The sequence below is a fragment of the Patella vulgata genome, chromosome 3 (genome assembly GCF_932274485.2).
Source record: "Patella vulgata chromosome 3, xgPatVulg1.2, whole genome shotgun sequence".
In the NCBI taxonomy this organism is placed as follows: Eukaryota; Metazoa; Mollusca; class Gastropoda; family Patellidae; genus Patella; species Patella vulgata.
In genome coordinates, this window is record NC_065881.2 from 18,310,993 (window position 1) to 18,334,402 (window position 23,410).

General features: G+C 35.3%; 1 protein-coding gene across 1 annotated transcript; it reads left to right on the forward strand.

The window, feature by feature from the left end:
- Positions 1-179: 179 nt before the first annotated feature.
- LOC126815714 (protein PTCD3 homolog, mitochondrial) lies at positions 180-23,220 on the forward strand. The gene is made up of 25 exons (XM_050541597.2): positions 180-253; positions 1,140-1,216; positions 2,373-2,412; positions 3,406-3,451; positions 4,115-4,183; positions 5,101-5,205; positions 5,444-5,567; positions 6,894-7,035; positions 7,640-7,727; positions 8,301-8,361; positions 9,626-9,708; positions 10,839-10,989; positions 11,477-11,530; positions 12,426-12,503; positions 13,053-13,081; positions 13,874-13,977; positions 14,573-14,651; positions 15,390-15,480; positions 16,161-16,243; positions 17,332-17,432; positions 18,455-18,529; positions 19,945-19,998; positions 20,644-20,707; positions 22,206-22,300; positions 23,002-23,220. The coding sequence occupies exons 1-25, from the start codon at positions 192-194 to the stop codon at positions 23,027-23,029; spliced, it is 1,983 nt and encodes a 660-aa protein (XP_050397554.1). The 5' UTR covers positions 180-191; the 3' UTR covers positions 23,030-23,220.
- Positions 23,221-23,410: the final 190 nt, after the last annotated feature.

Genomic DNA, 23,410 nt, shown 5'->3' on the forward strand with positions numbered 1-23,410 from the left:
TGCTACAGAATAAAAAGTAAAAATAGCGTTATATTTCTTTGCGGAAAATACAAAGCATGGAAACGAGGATTCAATTGAAATTTTGCAAACTATTGTTTTATGATTCCAATTCTTTTTTTCCACCCCTAATTATTAATGAACATTGTATCAACGGTTGATAATCTTTCCCTTTGCAGCAAATTAAAAGCAAAATGGCGACCTCCATGAAGTCGATCAGAAAGGTTATTTTATGGAACTTGTCGAAAAAATCAAGGTATTTGTAATGCATTTAACAACGTTTGTGTATATTTATGCGTCCTTTAATTTAAGTTTTTAAAATCCTGTTAACTGCATTCAGAAACTTGAATATGCATTAATCGTGGACATGTTAATGGGTATGATAACAGGCTGATCACTGGTTAAATTCAAGGGAGATAATAACTCTGACTTTTTATTTTATTATTTTATATTTTTTTACTGATTTTCTTCATTTTCTGTCATTCCAAAATGTCGAACTCATTACCTAGTAATTTTTGATGATAATTACATCCACAGTATGATCACTGATCTATTTGATAATTGGTCCTAGTATTAGTAGGCCTAATTCGTTAGTTCAGTTTGTTTCTGGACTGGAGTTTTACGTCCACTTCCACCTAGGGCCTACTTTGTCTACGATATCGTAGACAAAGTAGGCCTAAGGTAGGGGAAGGGCTATAAATCATCTCTTCAGTCTTGACCTGAAAATTTTGTCTGGACAGAGGCATTTACAGGGCAAGTTTTTTGTTGCATTGGAACAATTAGATAGTGTTACTTGCCAGGCCTCCGTCCTGCACCACTGACAGGCTGATACCACACTGAAAAATACCTAGGAACTTTCTTGACCAACACTGTGGTATCAACCGCTTGATCTCACTGAGCCATAGTGGCTCAGTTCATGAATAAGAGATAGGCCGAAGATTAAACTAGATTGGTTATTTATTTATTTCTTTTGTCCATATGCAGTGTTTAGGAAAACGCAAATATTGGCAGTTTAGCTTTCCCAAATCCTGCATTCTTCTATCACAATTTATTATAATTAAAAACAGTACTTTATAATGTGGTATTCTACTATAATGCAAAATGAAGAGATAATATCTTTTTTTTTTTGTTTTATTATTCAGGCATTTTTCTAGTTGTCAAAATCACTGTAACAGGCATGAAACAGAACAATTGAAACAGGAACCTGCAAAATTGTCAGGTTTGTTTTGTTTTATAACTACTGGATGAGAGTCATATATTTTATAAGTCAGAAATTACCTCTAAACTGGGAATTAAACAAGTTTAAAAACCTAACCACTAAACTTGGGTGTTATTTTATCTGGTTTCTTGAGATGGGACATGGGTTGGGTGGCCAAATGGTCTAACAGTGTCTAACACATGCACTTTAGATCATAAGATCTGTGGTTCTGATTCCCAGCTTTTATGTGACAAGGAGAAGGGTCCCTTCTAAACTTGTGTTTTCTCCTGGTCCTCTGATTTCCTGCAACTGCTAAAGACTCCCTACGCACAAGCAAGTTATTGAAATAAAATTGAACCATATGATAGTCCCAAATTGACCTAGTTTGTGTCGAGTGGACATTATACCCTATTTTTAGCCTCTTGCTTGAGGTCAATTTCACACTAAAATATTCCACCCCCAAAATATGGTAGCTAGTTGTAGCATCCCTAATATTCTTAATAAACTGATCTTATTTAATGCAAACATCTCAATCTTATTTTCAGTAGGGGTATGGATAAATTGTTTTAGCTATCCGAATTTCATGAATTTTTTCACCCACTAGTCTCCAAATAGGCCATAGGTAGACATGCCTTCGGTCTACACAATCCACAGATTTTGACTTCTTTCAGCTTATGGACAATCACCCTAAACAAAGATTTCCTATAAATTTAAATTTTATAGGGCCCCATGAACTTTTTCTACTGTTTTTTTTTAAAATATCATGACAACAGAATTCACCTCTGTATCACGATTGATGATGACAGAATTCACCTCTGTATCACTATTGATGATGACAGAAGACTGGAGGTGGTGGGTTCGATCCCGGTGTGGGCAGAGTAAGTTCATCAGGATTTTCTGGCATGGTTTTCCCTTGTCAGTGGTGCAGGAGGGGAGGGCCTGATAAGGACAGCTGTCTAGTCGTTTCGATGGAACAAACAACAAAGATCCTGTGTACACATTGGCATGCTTGTAAAAGATCCCTTGGCATTTGGAATTTGATATAAGAGTAGGCTGTAGCGCTGCTGTCCGGGCAAAATTTGCCTCGTAGCACACCACGTGGCATATGCCCGTCTTCATCAGCCCATTAGGATGTTAAACCCCATTCCATTTCATTTTATTTCATTTTGTATTACAGGTAGCACATCAGAAATAGTCATACCCAACAGAATACCAAGGTATTAATTGTTTGTATACTGTTTAAATAGCATTTAGTAATTGAAACATTAAAATAAACACAAAATTTCCTTGGAAAACAATTACTGTATATTAATGAGAGCTTGAAAATAATAAGAGAGTCATTGTGGAAAATTCCGGCGTGGTTTCCCCTTGTCAGTTGTGCAGAACGGAGGTTCTGACAAGGACAGCTGTCTAGTCGTTCGGATGGATACATAAAAACAAGGTCCCGTGTACACATTGGCGTGCGCGTTAAAGATCCCTTGGCAGTTGGAATTCGATAAACCATAGTGCCCATGCCCAGGCAAAATTTCCATCATAGCATTCTGTATGGCGTATAACAGTCTTCATTAGCCCAATCGGAGCAGAACAGTAGGACGTTAAACACCATTTCATTTCATTGTGGAAAAATAGCTCTGATTAACATATACTTATTATTTTCCGTAGAACTATTGTGTTTATATTAATTATCTGCTCATGTTATTTTTTTTTTTTTTTTTAAAGCTCTGGTCAGCTGTGCCTCATTATTAGTGTAGATTTATTGAATGGACAATATTTCGGTCTTTGAGGTTTTTAATTTTAACCAGTTAGCTCTTATTACCAAGCCTGGACATAAGGCTTCTGTCACAGAATTTGTCAAGTACTTATTATCACACAACATACATATAAGGCTGGACATAAGGCACCTGCCACAGACTTGTCATATCACAAAACGTATATATCATAATGAAAATGCTATGTGATAATTTGTTTCTGACAAAGTTTATGACAGGTGCCTTCTGTCCAGCCTTGTTTATTAGCACTAGTTAACACCTATTACTGTGGTTGGTCATTAGTTTATTATTAGAATGTAGGAGGGTCAACTGTAAGATGATTGGGTTTCATCATGAGTTAGACCTACAGCTACTAATACACTTCAAAGGACTTTCATGGAGGTTTTTTTTAACAATTAGTAGGATTTTGATTTATTCTATTTGTTATTTTCTTTTTAACAGAGGACCAACATCCATTTTGAAGGCCTTGGCATCAACTGTTGAAAGGGTAAGTTTTGCTATAATAATTACTTTTTTTAAAATTCTGTCCAATTTATCACACATATGTTACAAATCAGTATTTTCAATTACTATTAATTAAAAGAGAACTAATCTCGTTTTATTTTATTTATTTCAATTTAATAGCCGATTTCTAATGAATTTTAATTCAGTTCAGTAGTTAAAAATAGAAAAGGGAAAAACCCATCAGCTTTGAGTTTTAAGAATATAAGCATGTCCCTTTATTATATACTGTAGAAGTGGTAACATTTTAATGAATGTACAATGTGTTGGCAAAGGTGCTTTTGACCCTAACCCTCAACAGTTAGCACATTTTTAACGACTTTGGTCTACCCATTAATTGGTTGAGAAAGTTCATCAGGATTTTCCGTCATGGTGTAGGACAGAGGGCCTGGAAAGGGACAATGTATAGTTGTTCCGATTGGATGAAAAACACATTGGCGTGTCATAAAAGTGCCCTCTACAGTTAGAATTCAAAATTAGAGTAGGCTGTTGCACAGCGTATGCCCGTCGTCATTAGTCCAACCAGTGCAGAAAAGAAGGACGTTAAACTCCATTTCATTTCTTTAATTGGCTGGTATACAACAACCAACTTTACCGAATATTAAATATAACGAATATTAAAACATTTCAAATTTTGTTTTATTTATAGGATCCAAATGCACCAGCTTATTATTTGATAGATGATCCATATTTATATCCGACTGGATTTATTCAAAAGGTAAGCTATTACTATATTTTGTGTTTTTGGCTTGCCTTTCTTGTGAGTTTATTTTCATTTTAATGAATCGTGTATCACTACAGACCTGGGACTCTACAGCCCTGGGATCCATTCATTTGATTTGTTTGTATTTTTATTGTTGATGATGCTTACGGATATCCCCAGTATCCATTCACTTGATCTTATATATACGTTTGGGGTTCGAGGTGTCTGTGTCCTGTCCGTATGTTTGTCTTGTGTAACTGTTTTTGTGTTGTGCTATCCCCCTGCGCTTGCTATTACAATGACTGTGTGTGATATGTCTTGTCTGTGAGTTTGTCTGGTTTTTATGTGGGGCACAGTTCTCCTACAGTGACTATTAATGAGTTTTTCGCATAAATATAAATACCACTATCAAGTTTTTGGCTACCTGCTGTGAATAGCATGCTACACTCTAGATCATGGCAGAGCATACAGAATAATAACATTTTTAGTTGTCATTGTCTCAGTATTTTTTAATAATAATGATCTATGATTTAATAATAATTAAATACATTTGTAAAGCACACACACTCTAGTTAGTGGCATATTGTTGTGTTGGGATCACTACCTTCGATATGCCTTCTATACGTGGATGGACGGTCATATTCATATCTCAACCCCCCCTTATACTATATATTAAAACAAGACATTCTCGTGGTACGACCACACTTGAAGTATGTGCGTCTTTTATTAACTTCAATATATATTACAGAGAAGAGTGGGCAGGGGCAGATAACTTCCGTCTCATGTGACTTATATTACAATAATGATCATCCAGTAAAGGATCAACACGACAATATTTATGCAAGTAAAAGATAAAAATTATTAGGTCACATCCGCATAAAATGTACCATAATATAATTGCAAATTATTATATTAATGTCTTTTTTTAAAAGAGAAACTATGCCCTGTCCAAGGCAGCAGGAAAAAGGGCCGCTAAACATATAGTTGAACAGCATCCAGAGTTTTTTCAGAATGATACTTCTCAACCAAAAGTAGAAGTAAGTACACAATTAAAATACATATCTTTTGTAAATAATTTTTTTTTGGTGGTGTGTGGGGATGATCTTACACATGTATTTTAGGTCATAAGGTCTGTCATTGTGTCAGGTGGCGGGGTTTTAATCCTACAGAACCTTAGAGTCACTCACAGTTTTAAGCATGTTTATTGCCTGTGAACCAAAATAGCATGAATATCAATTACCACATCTTCTATTTTTTTGTTTTGTCTCCTTGCAGGCATTTATGCCCCCCAAAACTGAATATCAAACGACAGGTGCCAATGAAGAAGCTTTAATAGAAAGAATCCAAATGAAGAATGTAAAAGATGCTATTGCCCTTTACAAAGAAATTCAACTGGAAGGTATATATAGTTTACTATGTTAACCTGAAGCACTGTTTTTCATAATCTCTAATATATTTTAAAGCTTGCGGATCAGGGTTTTTTTTTTGGGTTGACTATAATGAAATTTATATTTCTTGTCACTATGTGTTTGAATGTGAATAAGAGCCAAGAAGAACTATTGAGGACTTTCCAAGCTCAGTTCTCACTTGTTAGGAATGGTGCTTGCACAGTTGACAAGAAAGTGTACCCAGTCGTTCTGATGGGATGAAAAAATGAGGTCAGCTTGTGTACACTGAAATGAAATGAAATGAGGTTTTTAAAATGTCCTACTGTTCTGCTCTGACTGAGCTAATGGCATATGCCATACGGTGTACGTGCATACCAATGTATACACGGGTACTCGTTTTTTTGTCTATCCAAACAACTAGACAGCTGTCCTTGTCAGTCCCTCTCTCCTGCACCACTGACAAGGGGAAACCAGGCTGGAAAATCCCAATAAACTTTCTTGATCAATGCAGGGATCAAACACGCAACCTCCAGACTAGCGAGCCAGTGTATTACCCACTTAGCCACCGTGTGTACACACTGATGTGCATGTAAAAGAACCTCATAAGTTTTCTCTGTGTAATCTGCTATCTCCATCGACGTCCCAGACTCTTTGTTTATCTCCGGGAAAACTCGCTGGCCATACGTCAGCCATTTTGAATGTCATGTAATGTATCCTTCCGTCAGTCGCTTCACAAAGATCCAAATTTTCATTTCTTCAAAAATTTCACTCACATTGTGCGCTAAAAATAGTTCATGGTAAATCTAAAAATATTTCACGGTAAATCATCAAATTGGCTGTTTTCGAATTAACTTTTAATGTCAATATGTGGAAAATGTTCCAAGGATCATTAATATGTAATTCATGCAATGAACTGATGCCTAATTGTCGAGAAATTGGCAGCAATTTATTCTAACAAATCAGTAGCTACTGGGGGCAGTGCTAAGGAACCAATTTCACACTGATTAATGGCCGACAAGTTTTACTAGAGGTAAATGAAGGATAAAGTTATCTCTGGGATCGAGATTGTGTCATCCGTTGTCCTCCCCCTATGTGCAAGCTAATTATTGAAATAAAATTGCACCATATGTTATTTATTCCCAAAATGACCTGGTTTGTGTCAACTGGATTTAAACCCCATTTCTCTCTCGGTCTACTTTGGTTGCCAACTAATTGAGGAATATGGAAGTTTGTCAGATTCAGTAAGCTTGTCAGATTCAATAAGTTTGTCAGATTCAATAAGTTTGTAGATTTTTGTTTATATATGTATACTAATGTATATGTTTAATATATTTTAGAGATGGAAATATCTGAAGAGACCCTTTTAGATCTCTTAGATTTATTGTGCGTTTATAACAATAAAGATCCACCAGAAGAATTATATGGTGAAGAATTCATTTATCTTTCAAAACACGATAGAAAACCAGCCAAAACTTGGGAGTAAGTATTTCTTTTGCATTCTGTATGCCTGGGAGCAGCACTGATCCAGGTGTTGGCCGAAAAAGTTAATCAGGATTTTCTGGCGTGGTTCTCACCTGTCAGTGGTTCAGCGGGTAAGACTAACCTGAAGGTCTCATGTTTGATCAAGGTGTTGGCCGAGAAACTTAATCAGAATTTTCCTGCATGGTTCTCCCCTGTTAATGGTGCAGGACAGTTGGCCCTGGCAACGGACAATGTATAGTCATTTGGATGGGACAAAAAACCAAGGTCCTGTGTACACATTTGCGTGCCTGAAATGGAATTTGATATAAGAGTAGCTTGCAGCATCACTATCCGGGCAAAATTTCAATTATCAGGTTAAGTGAATTAATAGGAACTATCTTTATCAGGTACCGCAGAATGAATTGATAGCTCTGGCTGAGTTTTTGCGAGTGCTTTTTTTCACGCACACAATTTTTATACACATGAATCCCTGAATATTGTAGTTTGCAACAGATTAATAATAGGCTACCTCAATTGACAATCTGAGGCTTTAGATTTCATACAAGTTTTTGTTTTATTTTATAGAATATTTTGTTTATTTAGAAAACGTTTGTATTTGTAGAGATTTTACTGCAGCAGAGAAACTGTTTGAAGATTTACCCAGAAAATCAGCTCGAGCTTATAATACCATAGTAACTGGAATGGCCAAGGTAAGATATCATGTGAATACCCGATAACACAGTTTACTTCATTTCTCATTTCTACCAGACGGCTTGGCGAGTAAGGTTGTGGCTAGTTAACCAGTATGTCTAAGGTTTAAAATGGTTGTCAGTCGAGACAGTTACTCAGGATTTTCAAGCCTGGTTTCCCCTTGTCAGTGGTGCAGGACGAAGCTGTCTGGACGAATTCTGTTTCACAGCACACTGAATGGTGTATTCCTGTCTTCATTAGCACAGTCCATTTCATTTCTGCCAAACTTGGGGTTTAATGTCCATTTGACACAAACTGGCTCATTTTGGGAATCGAAAACAAGCCAATGTGAGTAAGACATTGATTGGTTCAATAACCTGGAGGTTTTGTGTTCCATGTTCGAGGTCCATTCGGATGGGATGAAAAGAGTATGCCGTAGCACCATTGTTCAGGCAAAATTTCCCTCATAGCACTGCATGACGTATGTCTGTCTTCATTAGCCCATTCAGAGCAGAACAGTAGGACGTTAAATCCCATTTCATTTAATTTTTCTCAATGTTAGTTTGTGTTATCGATAAGTATTTTATTTTCAGGGCCTGGCATCAGAAAATGCAATGAATAGATATAATGAAATGTTAGAAAACATGATTCCAGGTAGGTCAAATAGATGGAATTAGCCATATTTGGTTGAAACGTTTGCTTGCTTGGGTAGAATTGTTCAAAACAAATTAATCAGCCTCAGAGGGGCATGACAGAGATTCCTCAAAGGGACAGATTTAGTCATTTTTACATATTTTCACCTTTTTCTTCGGCCAAGATAAAACTTCTTTTAAGAATAGCCTTCTCGAAGACAGAGAGCTAGGGTTTTTAAACTGGTTTATTTGCCCCACCTTTGTGTTCAGATGACAAAGTTCAAAGTTAAAGATACATTATGTAAGATTTAGATAAAGAGCTAGCCACTCTTGCATTTCTTCAAATTACTCTATTGTGAGCGAAGATATTAGCCTTTGAAGGTTTGACAAGACGTGTGCAATAATTTCAACTACCGTACTGGTTGTTCAAAGCTAAGTCTCGCTCCTCCATTTTTAGCTTAAATTAAAATATGGCTGAACTGTTCTAATCTATTTAAAATGGCCTGGATAGGTTAATTAATGTCTAATTAATAGTTTTTATAACATTTCAGGCCTAAAGAAAGATCTGCAATAGGCAGATTTAGCTCTTGCATTTAGTATGTTTAATCTGGTTTAACGATCGCTAGGGTTTTTAAACCAGTTGAACTTAAGAATCTGAATGGGCTACAGGTGGTGCTTATTCAGATTTGTGGTAAATTTTTGTAGTGCAATTAAACTATTAGAATCTGATCTGTTTTTTGTCTCCTATTAAAATATTCAAACAAAAACAGTACACTAGTTGGTAATATAAGTGGAATATAATAATATTCAAATACATGTAATGATTTAAAATATTAATATTAAATAATGATTTAAAATATTAATATTCAAATAATGATTTAAAATATTAATATTCAAATAATGATTTAAGATATTAATATTCAAATAATGATTTAAAATATTAATATTCAAATAATGATTTAAAATAATGGTTTACAATATAAGTATTGAATTAGTTTTTGAATTTAAATAATGATTTAGAAAATTTGAATAATGATTTAGAATATTTGAATAGTATTTGAATAATGATTTAGAATATTTGAATAGTATTTGAATAATGATTTAGAATATTAAAATAGCATTTGAATAATTATTTAGAATATTTGAATAGTAAAATCAACAATCTACTATATTATTCTAAAAGTAATATGTCATTATAGAAGTTTTTAATGATTAAGAATATTTTGGTTGTTCTAGAATCATTTTGGACATAAAAGTCAGATGTATAAGTTATTTTTTTATTGTAGTGGATTTGGAAACATTTAATCATCTGATAGAATATGGTACAATGACAACAGACAGTCATAAAGAAAAATGGTCTCTAGTTACAGTAAGTTATCACTCATGTTTCACTCCCATCATATTGAATGTGTAATCATAGAAATAAAAATTACTATTTGTTGGTTTTTAAATGACAAAAGTATTGTGTTGATGAGACATTAATCCCATTCCATCTAGTAAGGGAGATATATCAAATCATTCAAACGGAATGAAAACTGGAGATTCATCTTCTCATTGTTGTGCACTTAAAAGATCCCTTCACTGTTGATATTTAATGAAAACATTGCTGTCAAGGAAAAAATTCCATCATTCTGGTTGGAGTGAAATAATAAATAAATATTATAATTTCAGAGAATGAATGAATTATTGAATAGATATTGAAATATTATAATTCAGAATGATTGAATTAATATTAAATGTTATATATTAAATGAAATGAAATTGGGTTTAACATCCTACTTTTCTGCTTTGATTGGGCATACACCACGCAGTGTTCTATGAGGGAAATTTGCTTGGTCAGCGGTACTACGGTCTACTCTTTATTTTGAATTCCGACTGTCAAGGGTTTCTTTTACGTGCACGGCAATGTGTACATAGGACCTTGTTGTTTTTTTTGTCCAATCCAAATAACTATACATTGTCCTAGCCAGGCCCTCCATTCTAAACCGGGGAATCACGGTGGCTAAGTGGGTACGACGCTGGCTCACTAGCCTGGAGGTCTCGTGTTAGATCCCTGCATTGGCCGAGAAAGTTCATCCAGATTTTCGGGCGTGAATGCCCCTTGTCAGTGTTGCAGGATGGAGGGTCTGACAAGGACAGCTGTCCAGTCGTTTGGATAGGATGAAAAACTGAGGTCCCGTGTACACATTGGCGTGCAGGTAAAAGATCTCTTGACAGTTGGAATTCGATATAAGAATAGGCCGTATTGCCGCGTTCAGGCAAAATTTCCCTCATATCACACTGTATGGCATATGCCCGTCTTCATTAGCCCAGTTCGGAGCAGAACAGTAGGACGTTAAACCCCATTTCATTTCATTTCCGTTCTAAACCACTGATAAGGGGAACCACGCCCGAAAATCACAATGAACTTTCTAGGCTAACACCGGAATCGAACACCGCGTAAGTATAATATAATTTCAGGGAATGAATTAACTGATAAATATGATATTATAATTTCAGGGAATGTTACAAGAGCTGAAGAATCAAGGATTACAACCAACACTGGAAACATTTAGATGTGTTCTTAGTGCATTAGCTACCATGGCTTCACACCAAAACTCACCTCATTATGTCATGAAAACACTTGCTGAAATGAAGAAATTAGGAATAGGTAGCACTTTTTTTTTCTCTTTTGTCTTGTGATTGGTAACAATTGCTAAAGATCAGAGCTCCATGACTCTTCTGTTTGTCGTGGGGAGGTCCTTGGTTCTATCTCAATGATGGTCAGGAAAGTTTTTCTGGATATTGTTCCTGCATGATTTCTCCTTATCAGTGGGGCAGGACAGAGAACCTGACAATGAATAGCATCTAGTTATTTGGATAGTACAAAAAACTCACAACCGACGTAAACATTTTTGGAAACATTACTGTCAAGACAAAATTACCCTCATAGCACACTGCATGACATATGCCTTTCTTCATTAGCCAAATTGTTGCAGAAAAATAGGATTTTAAACCCTATTATCTTAAAACATTTCAACTTCTTTTGAGTTGGTGGAGGGAGTGGTTTAGTATTTTATAGCTAGCATGTATGAGTTTGTTGGTGATGGTCCCTATTAATAAATGTAATTTCTTATTTTTTGATATTATCTTTCTAGAACCAAGTTTAAGCTGTTTTGCGAATGTACTGGATGTATTTTACAACAAGTCAAGTAAGTAATATCTGAGTAAAATGGCATCATCCTTTGATGCTGGCGTACCATTATTAAAATTGTTTAAAATACAGATGTGACGTCACCCTTTGATGTTGGCATACCATTATTTCAAATAATCATACGGGCAACTTGCCAATCGTACATTCTTTATACTAGTGAAATATTGGACTCGTAAATGTACATTATCACTGTAAAAGCATGTGCGGAGTGACTGTATTTTAAGTTGTTTAATGGTCTCGAGCTAAAGACATTGCGTAATATATTGAAACAACATTCGGCTAACGCCTCGTGCAGTATCAATATATTACTTAATGTCTCGCTCTCGACCATAAAACAATACTTAATGGTCTCTAGCAAGACATTGCGTAGTATATTGAAACAACACTCAGATTAACGACCTTGTCCAGTATCAGAATATTACTTAATATTTCGTCTTCTAAAGTTAAAATTTAATATTATACCAGCAAAGTACATTTTATCAGTGGTGAGTTAAATTGTGTCGGATCTGTAAACATTGGCTCAGTGAGTGAGTAAGGTGTTGGCTCACTAATCAGGAGGTCTTGGTTTCGAATCTGGTCAAGAAAGTACTCTAGGTTTTTATAAGTGATACTGGCTGGTGGGTCTGGCAAGGAGCTGCATCTATTCGTTTGGTCCTGTGTACACATTGGGGTACATGTAAAAAAAACCCAGACAGTGGGAATTCCATAAAGAGTAGGCAGATAAGCTGCTCTCCAGGCAAAATTTCCCTCATGACAAACTGCATGATGTATGCCCATCTTCTTTAATATATTTTACAAGCATGTTAAAAAAATTGGTCTATTTTAAATATACATGTATGTTAATATTGGTTTATTTTAAATTATACATGTATGATAATATTGGTTTATTTTAGATGACCGATCAGACATGCTAAAGAAAATTGTAGAATATATATGGGAGAAAAAAATACCCATTAATGGCAGTGATGATTGTAAGTAAAATTAATAGTTACGTCCACTAAACCTATCATACAACTGACTTGAAGAATGAGATGAAGAAGTGAATTGATTTTCAAAGATTAATTTGAAAAATGTTGATGTTTATAATATGCAGAAGTCTATTCCAATGATATTTAAGAACTTGAACAGCCAGTGTTATTATCTGATTGGATGTTTTTTTATAACAAAAGTTAGCACTATGAAGAACTAGAAGCCAATCGAATGTTAATTATTTCTGATAATTGCTTATTGGGTTGTTTCTCTCATTGAGGTTTTCAGTCTTGCTAATGCTTCCACTACATATAAAGAAATAAAAATGTGTCAACCTTTGTGGACTGCTCAGACGACTTAGCTGCTGTGTGGTCATGCATTTCATTACGTGACAATTATCTTTGATATAATGATGTGTATTGTTTATTTGAATTACATTAATGTTACTTCCATGATAATTGGGTTTCGAAATTCCCACCCTAAAAAGTATGGTTGATTTTACATTTGCAAATTCCAATAATAAAAAATTATTTTTCTTCTTGCTTTTTCAGTGCATTTTTTCTTTTTAGCAATGATGAAGGTACATATCAAAATATTTCATTATACTAGTTTACAATTAGTTGTTTTTAATTGATACAAAAATAAGATTTATTAGCAACTAGCTGTTTGCCTAGTGTTACCATCAGAGAGCTGTGATGCTTCCATATTTGAGTTTTGTGAAACTGGAATTAGAATAATTATGCCACTAGGCCTATGTCACTTTTTGGCTCAAGCTGCCCTTATGTGCCAAACTTTGGCTTAGGGTAAGCCCTAGTGCAGCAGCCAATCCCAAAAAGACAAATACATTGACAAATTTCAAATGGCGGTATTGAGTTGTGGCATTATTACTTTGTGACAAACAGATTTGAATAATTTTTGGACTTATACATATTTGGGTGTATGATTGTAAACTCTATATATTAAAACCTTGTGGGTTTTGTCTGTGTCCTTTGGTTTCCTACCACTGCTAAAGACCCCTATGCACAAGCAAATTATTGGAATGACCTAGTTTGTATCGAGTGGGCATTAAACCCCATTTCTCTCTCTCTCTCTCTTCCTTCACAGCACATGGGCAGTCAATAGTTTCAAACAGTTTTAATCTGTTGAGGGATATATTAGTATGAACTATATCACTTTTCTTAATTCAAATGTTCTTCACAGCACATGGGCAGTCAATAGTTTCAAACAGTTTTGATCTCTCCAGGGATATATTGGTATGAACTATATCACTTTTCTCAAATGTTCTTCACAGAACTGGAGGTGTCGATATTTACATGAACAAAGTGCTAAAGTGTTAATTAAATAATAGAATCAACTTTGTTTTTAATTCTAGAATAGTAGAACACTGAAAGATGTAGAAATAGCTACTAAGCTTGAAATTCTAGCTAGAAAATATGATGTAATATCTGGACCTGTGAAATATGTGTCAGTTTTCTAGTAAGTATAATCTTGATTATATAATTACTTCTATTTAGAGGGGAGTTGGCTGGACGAACGATTTAACCCTTAACCGTTCGACGTCATTTTGACGTTATGACGTCAAGTGGTCAGGCTAAATAATGGCTGACGTCAAATATTTTGTATGCCTATTTCAATCGACTACTGTCGAATAATTATAAGTGATAGACTCTTGACACCAATAAAAAAGTTGAAGGGGATAAGTTGATCTATAAATTGCAAATCAGTTTTAAGTCCTTTTCATCAGAAATATCGTCTATGCATCGCCATATCAATTAATACGAAACTAAATACTCAAATGCAGCTTATCAAGAAAGGTTCTTGCTTGACCACTTAGCTGTATAACGTTGTGGTGACTATAGTCGACAATGACCGGTTAAGGGTTAACGCATGCACATTAGATCATAATGTCTGTCGTTGAGTCAAGTGGCATGGTTTTGATTCCTATAACTTGTACATGACAAGGAGTCTAACCTCATGGGTTTGCTCAGGGTCCTCCCTCTGCTGAAAACCCCTTTGTGCAAGCGAATTATTAAGATGAAATTGAACCATGTATTCTGTTTATTTTTTTCAGTTCCCTCTACTTTAAACTGCTGTGTATGTATGATACAATAGAACATGTTATTGAAGTATATAATCGAATTGTACCACATGTAAGTTATACTGGTTCAAACAAGTTTGCTTTATATTTGCATTTAACATCTCTGATTGGCATTAGAGCGAATGGGATCAAAACTGGTTCAGTTCTGTTCAGTATCTGGGGTCACGGTGGGTAAGTTGCTGGCTCGTTAGCCTGGAGGTTGGGTGTTTGATCCCTGCATTGGCCGAGAAAGTTCATCCAGATTATCCGGCGTGATTCCCCCTTGTCAGTGATGCAGGACAGAGGGCCTGACAAGGACAGTTGTCTGGTCGTTTGGATGGGATGAAAAACCAAGGTCCCATTACAAATTGGCGTGCACGTAAAAAATCCCTGGACAGTTGGAATTCGATATAAGAGTAGGCCGTAGTGCCACTGTCCAGGCAAAATTTCACTCATAGCACACTGTATGACGTATGCCCGTCTTCATTAGCCCAGATTAGAAGCAGATTGAGTGTGGTTCACTAGCCAGTAGATTACGAGTTCGATCATGCTGTTTGCCAGGAAAGAGTAACACAGGATTTTCCAGCATGGTTTACCTTTGTCAGTGGTGCAGGATGGGGAGCCTGGCAAGGAATAATGTCTAGTTGTTTGGATGGAAGAAAAATCAAGAACTTGTGTACATGTTGGTGTGCTCGTAAAAGAACCCTTGAAAGATGGAATTGAAATTGGGTTGTAACTGGTGCAGAAAACCCAATACAACTAAAGTTAGTATTTCTGGGCCTGTATTAGTAATTCATTGATGTTATTTTAGATCTGGATGCTGAATACAGAAGAATATGATGAATTATTTAAAGCTATAGAATTATATGAAGGTTATCAGTATATACCACAGATCTGGTCAGGTAATCTGCTAAAACATTCAAATACAAAATTATATTCATCAAAATGTTTCCCATATTTCTGAGAACAATACCCAATAATGAGTGGGGTGGCCAACCTTTTACGATCCGTGTATCGCACCTGTATCATACTGAATTAACAAAACAAAATGTCAACAGAGTTAGAAACTTTATTAACCTCTGTGGCTGTAACTTCCGTGACTTGAACATCAGTCTATTGAAATATTTGGTGAAACTACCTTGTTTAGTTATAGACAATTACTGACAATTAAAGAAAGTCACATTGATCTTATTTTTATTGTCGACACTCTGGCTCGTTGATTATGGTGCTGATGATGCTGATGGTGCTAGCTCTGTAGCCTGGAGTTTGATTTTTGAGTACATTTATTCACATGACAAGCCTATAATCAACTCTCTAGACCATCGGATGGCAGAGATTTAAATGGATAAAAAAAGTCTGTGAGATAATAAAATGGATAATTGAGACTTAGTCCTGTTTGTCCAGTACTTTTGCTACAATAATAAACAATCTAACCAGCACTCATAACTTGGCTCAGAATAAAATAATTTGAATTAAATTTTCATTATATTCATTTTTCATTATCTATTTTGCAACGATTATAGCTGGAACGGTCAGCTCTTTATCTAAATCTTACATAATTCATCTTCAATATATATTTCAGATATGCAGTTTGATTTAATGAAACTTAACGATGTAGTTAATCTGGTTGTTTCTTCAATGGCTAAAGTAAAACATAAGGAACAGGTATCTATCTTTTTAAAACAAGTACCAGTGTGCTATGAACCAGGAACTAAGTATTGTGTAATTACAGCCATCTTACAATTGTGACGTCATGTCAAAATTGAAGCCCATCAAGGAACAAGCATGCCAGGTTTCTTGCTGATCGTACATGAATTGTCGAAGCCTTAGACTTTCTTCGAAGAGCTTCACCCCCAAGAACAACAAGATGAGTAGCAATTAGCTGTTCCAGCTCCTAATTGAAATGTGATTTATGCTGACTTTACTCTTTATTTTTAGAATAGAAAGGATTCGTCTTTGCAGATAATCCTTTAGAGGCATTTGATAATTGGGCAATAACACATACATATAAATTATGGAAATACAATTACTATTGTCTCAATATTATCAAGCAAGTAAAGTTTGAACATCGAGGCCGTTGGCAGAGATGTTAAACCTGTTAACGAATGAAGCGTGCTATAACTGACTTGTAACACCTGCTCAACATGCATGTTGTTATTGCACAGAAAACCCACCTCACTTCTCTAAATGATTTCTACTAAAACTAGTGTAAACCAGCAAAAGAGTGCAATAACGTTTTGCACGGTTAAGCTCCACCCAATCTACTAAAGGGAAAAAAAGAACAAAGGAAGATTTCCCGTCCATGTTACAAATCTATATGGACTAGCAATAACAACAAATCTATATAGACAAGCAATGACTACAAATCTATATGGACTAGCACTAACAACAAATCTATATGGACAAGTAATAACTACAAATCTATATAGACAAGCAACGTGTTCTCAGATAATCCTGTGCAAAGTTTTGTGTTTCTGCATTAAAGATATTTCTCATAAACAGTGATTGAAAGTTCAGTAAATTCTTAACTGAAGTCGGAGAAAGCTTTGTGAACTCGGAGCCTGATGTTTGTTATGTTAGCAAAATGGTGCTTTGCCAAAATAAAAACACCAAAAAAAACCCACGGCTCCATCGCATTTTTTGAAGGATTATCTGAGAACTGAATATATAACTGTCACAGTAAAATTTGGATTACAATAATAACAGTTTTATATTACAGAATGCTTTAATTTATTAATTAATATGATTTCTAGTTACAGAATCAGTTTTGTGAAATAGCAGAATCGTTGATATCTAGATGGATAAGTGATCAACAATTCATCAGTACTATGAGACCGCCTCGTCGTTACCTCGGGTAATTAACATATCATTTCATATTCCCCACACCGCATAATAAAAGGCCTGCATTTATTAATGTTGTACAGTTGTAAGGTCAACTAGAACTGCGAAATAAACATCTTTATTTCTCGATTTGCAAATAGAGTTGTTTTTCGTAAGCAAGGGGTACTGTGTGCTAGCTCATGGGTTCAAAGGAGCCTTAGAAATTTACTGAAATCTCAGAAATTGAAGACTAGCATTCCACATGTTATATCAAATACCGTGTTCCATGCTTATATTGGTTATAAATGCTTGGAAGAAAAAGAAAGGTTTGCCTTTGAGTATCAAGTCAAAAATACTTTACTTAACACGCGATCAGCGGATATGTGGCCACTCTTCAGGCCTATCACACACTGTGTCATAGGTCAAAACGTCTCATCGGAAGGCGTCTGCCCAATAACTCATGGTGGTCAGGATTTAGTCATGCTAAGTATTGAATCAAAAGTTGCCAGAACAATTAATGTTTATGCTGTCATTCAAACATTTTCACCAAAATCAACAGAGCACTCCATTCCACCCTTCTGTCATCTTTGCTGGCCTTATAATGAATGTTTGGGCTAATGAAGATGGGCATACGCCATGCAGTGTGCTGTGAGGAAAACTTTGCCCGGACAGAGGCACTATGGCTAACTCTTCTATCGAATTCCATTTGTCATAGGTTCTTTTTTATGCACGCCAATGTGTACCTGTGACCTTGGTTTATAGTCCCATCTGAACGACTATATGCTGATAAGCAGAAACCACGTAGGAAAATCCATGATTAACTTTCTCGTCAACACCGGTATCACATACGGGACCTCCAGGTTAGCGAGCCTGGAACACGGGACCTCCAGGATATTGAACCACTGTCTTACTCACTGAGGCACTGCGGCTTCCTCCTGGTCTTATAATCCATGGAATAAAACAGTAGATAATATAAACAGAACGAGACTTTATAACCCTGATGAAAATACATTTATAAGACCACAGTACAAGCAATTTCGCCTTTTTATATTTAAGTCTGACGCTGACTGCTACAGGAATGGGAGATTTGATCACAATATCGTGTAATGGAAACAGATTTGATCAAGCTTGGTAAGTTTTACATTTAAATCAGTTAGTATAGGGTGGGAATCATGTCATGCATGCAAAGTTGTAATTTTGATCCTGAGGAATGCCAATCTAACCTCTTGAGTTTTCTCCATGTTGTCCAGATTTCTTCCACGAAACAGAACCCTGTGATATTGTAATGAAAATACACAATGTTAGTCCCAAAATGACCTAGTGTTTTTTTATGATGGATGTTAAAGAAGCTAAGTCTCTAACTCAATATCATCAAAAATCTATGACATTGAAAACACGAATTATTTGCCAATTCAAATCAACATTGGTCTTGTGATCTTAAAAGGGAAAAGATGAGCTTCTGATATCCAATATTTAAGACAAAATAAACATTTTACCATTGGTACACGAATCGTGTACCATAATGCGTTTCAGCGCCATTTGGAACAAGGGACTCATAAAACGGGCTAGACATATTCCACAAGTCATGTCAAATGGTGACGCTATATTCTTATCTGGAGAACATGCGCAATAAATATCATCGGTGTAGACTGGAATAACCAGACGCTAAAGATTGTCATTTAATTGAGACTTTGGCGCATTTCGCCGAACATAACTGATTAGAAATTACAGTAAAAACAGAAACAATTGAATGTAAATCAGTTAATATACATTCATATTACATTATTATATGCGTTGAGACCCATTTGTGTCAATTTTTAGGTCCCAAATATTAGCGATTTAGCTCCTTTAACCAATTCTTTTTGTCTCTTATTACTCCCTTCCATACACTGGCAGTTTAACAGATGTTTTACGATTATCCTTCATAATGAATTAACTTCCTGTGATAAATAGCAAAATCATCACAACTGACTATACACTTCATTCTTGGACACAGTGCTTGTGTACATGAAAGAAAACTTGTGTTTACAAACAGTGGAGATCGAACTTGAGATTGTCTAGAAATTCATCATGTGTGTTTCAAAATATAATACACGCATAGGGCATACATCCAGAATTATCTGTTAATACACAATCAGGGCAAAAGGGAATTTTAATGGGTTAAAGACAACATTGAACTCTCATCTTTTTAGAAATGACTTTTGAACATAAACCAATCAATTATTTATTGGTTGAAATTCTTCAGTTGAAAACAAAACCAAAATATCAAGGATAGAAAATCTTCCAGCTTTGATTCATCTGGATTAAAAAGAGGCCCATCAAAGATAATCACAAAGATTATAGCTTCCACAGACGATGCCAAATGTTGATATAATTTCAATCCATCATACCTTTGTAATTACTGAACAGAACTGAACCTTTTTGGACGGATATTTCTTTTAGAGATCCAACATTCAAAATATTGTAGTTTGCAAATAATGTCAGAGATTTAAAAGCTCATCAAATACAGTAAATTCATGTTTTACAATATTTCATATGATTTACAGGTTAATATTTTCAACTATAAAAGATAACCCAAATTCATTTGAAGGTGTCCCGAGGTAAGTTTTTTAGCATTTTTATATACCAATCTCGGTCGGTCGTTTCATTTGTTTCTGAAGTTTTACATCAACTTCCACCAATGTTGATATTGTAGACAAAAATCTCGGTCTAAAGACATTTCTTTATAGGGCTTTGATCAGTTATGCTCAGATTTTGATTGGTTCAGTAATGCACAGAATATGGATATGATTGGTCAACAACTCCTGAACAATCTACCAATCAAAATCTGCCATATGGAACATTTCCGAAAAATCTTTTTAAAAAACTTTATCTAAATATTGCTCGCATAAACTTGAAAGCCTCCCTTCAAAATGCTTTAGAGTAACTAACTGAATACACCAAATGAAAATAATAAATGATTTAGATTAAATGGATATTCTTCCATCTTTCAAGGAGGGGGGCGTGGTAGGTAGATAGATCAAGAGGGGTTGGGCAAACAAAAGTGTGCTTAGTTGTTTGGATGGTACAGAAATATGAGTTTTGTCTTTATACAGGTGGGCTTGGTTAAGGTGAATTGGGACTATTAATCACTAATGAAGTTCCAGTACTAGGTTCACCCAACCCCTTTTACAGATTCGTACAACCCTGTTAAGTCATTTTTTCTATCAAAATTGCTTATATACTTTTAACTTTACATATTTCAGTGGTCCTGCATTTACAAATCTAGTTGAATTATGTATTCAAAATAATAAACCAGAACAAGCTATTGTAAGTATTTTACTGTTATTAAACTTTTATTTCTTTGTTGAAGAAGATCATCATGATATATTTGATTATAATAACAACGGTTTGACAATAATCAGTGGTCGAGTGGTCTATCACGTACGCTATGGATCAAAAGTCTCTGATTGAGTCAAGTGGCATGGTTTCCATTCCAGGCCTGTATGTGACAAGGAGTAGGGTCGCCTCCTTAATCTTAGTGGTTTTTCTCCCACTGCTAAAGGCTGGGTAACGAAATGGCTAGTAGACTCTATACAGTAGAATCTGTATGAGCAGCCACTCCTATTCAGCGACAACTCCTTGTAAGCGGTCACAATAAATTCCCCCCGTAGAAATTCTGTTGTTTTATCTCTTTATTTAACGGTCACTCCTCTAACGCGGCCAGCGGTCACTATTTTACTAATAAATTCAACAAAACATCGCCCATTCAACGGCCATTGTTGAATGATACCATCTTGTCGTTCTTTGTAACACCCCCGCTAATCCCGTGAGTAGTAGTTAATTAACTGGACCCCCACTGATCAGGTAAAAAGAAATGTAAACATAACAATCAACCCGGGATTATCTGTTAATTAATCTTTTGTTTTATTAAACGACTAACCTGATCATTGTTTTCACGCGTAACGACACATTATTTGATACTGATTGAATAAAATAAAAGTACCGAGTTTTGTCACGATCATCTAGTATCTCTCTTGGCGCCTCCTATAATATTACATACAGAGTTACACCCCCTGTAAATAGGTGATAAAATAAGAGATGTTTTTTGTTCATGTGCTTTTTTGATAAAATAAAATGAATTCATCGATTTTCTTCACAAAAATGGATAAATATTATCGAATGCATCACAATGGCAGACAGTAGTATCGAAGGTTGGTACAAAATGACAAGTTTACAGAAGTTATGTCCGAGATTTGAGTAAAGAATTTTCGTCCGGCGCAAGATTCAGCGACGGCCAAATTTACCGCTTCCAATGCATCCAAGCGTAATATTTAATTTATGTCGGCACAAAAAGCAACGAGATTTTATTAAGAGGCCACTCCCGTTAAGTTATGTCCCAGATTTGAGTAAAGAATTTTCGTTCGGCGCAAGATTCAGCGAAGGCCAAATTTACCGCTTCCAATGCATCCAAGCGTAATATTTAATTTATGTCGGCACAAAAAGCAACGAGATTTTATTAAGAGGCCACTCCCGTTAAGCGGTCAGTTGTGAAAATTCCCTTGGGTGGCTGCTTAATGCAGATTCTACTGTATATATATATATATGACTGGTTGTATTTAATGATTGATGTTTGTATATTATAGGATGTTGTTGTATATTATGATTGATGTTTGTATACTATACGATGTAGGATGTAGTTGTATATTATAGGATGTTGAATATAATGATTGATGTTTGTATATTATAGGATGTTGTTGTATATAATGATTGATGTCTGTATATTATAGGATGTTATTGTGTAATGATTGATGTTTGTATATTGTAGGATGTAGTGGTGTACATGTGTGATCATGGATTATCTGATGCCAAGGCATCGATAGAAAAAATACAGACACAGATGTCACTTACAGATAGTCAGAAGTAGGTTAATTTACCCTTCGCAATTCTTTGATACAAAAGACAAAGAAATCCCACAGATTCTTTCTTATGCCTCAATGAATACTGGTAATCCAATTAAGTTGCTGCAAAGTTCCATCAAGAAATCTGTCCTGCATCACATTAAAAAATGTAAACGATGGACTGATTTGTGATGAAAATAAAAAAGTGAATTTCGATGGAATCCCACTGAACACCCCCTGCAAAAAAGTCCCATCATTAAAATGTTCACAAGAAACTGTGGATGGGGAGAATACAGATGATGACAGTATGAGACGTGTGTCCACCGATTGTGTGTATGGGGGTGAGGGGTGTCTGAGATTTAACCTGGAGTATGTATTATCATACGATAGTATACATCCACATTAATTGTGAATATGTATAAAAATTACCTTGTTAGTTAATCTGAAAATGACCTAATGTAATGTGTCAATAAACTAAAAAAAAAAAAATAGATTTAACCTGGAGTATGTATTGTCATTTCAATTGTGGACGGACAGAAGAGGAGCACAGGCAGGTGACGATAATATACATCCACATTGATACCTACTTAGTTAATCACCAAATGACCTCCCGTAAATTGTCAATGGATTAAAACATTTTAGACTTATCCCGGAGTACGTATTATCTTATCGTTTAAATTTTTTAAAGTAATAATTAATTTGCAATTTTATTTTGTCTTTCAGAGAAGGTTTGGGTAGACTGGTAAATTGATTGAACAATTCAGAAACTCTGTCAAAATCAAAGTGAAAAAGCTTGTGTTTGTTGTTGTAAATATTATATTACTAAAAACATACAATAGTGCTATTATAGAAATGTGTGGAATTATTAGTGAGAGGAACAGAGTGCTTTACTGTTAGACATCATCAGTAGTGTATGGACAAATTAAAAACTATTTTATATTACATATTCTGAGTTTTATTCCTGTATAGAATCTGGGAACCAATGGTGGCTGACAGAGTAATGTGTTGACTCACTCACCAAGGGATCCTGGTTTCGATCTTGGTGTTTGCTGTTCCCCTTCAGTAGTGCCTGGCAACTAACAGTGGGATGGAACCCACTTAGTGAGCTACTGCCTTACTCCCTGAGCCACGG

Excerpts from the sequence above, each read along its gene's own strand:
- LOC126815714 (XM_050541597.2), top strand. The coding sequence starts at position 192 with ATGGCGACCTCCATGAAGTCGATCAGAAAGGTTATTTTATGGAACTTG. Across the intron at positions 13,082-13,873 it reads TCTTTTTAGCAATGATGAAG|AATAGTAGAACACTGAAAGA; the intron begins GTACATATCAAA and ends TTTTAATTCTAG. Across the intron at positions 16,244-17,331 it reads AAGTAAAACATAAGGAACAG|TTACAGAATCAGTTTTGTGA; the intron begins GTATCTATCTTT and ends TATGATTTCTAG.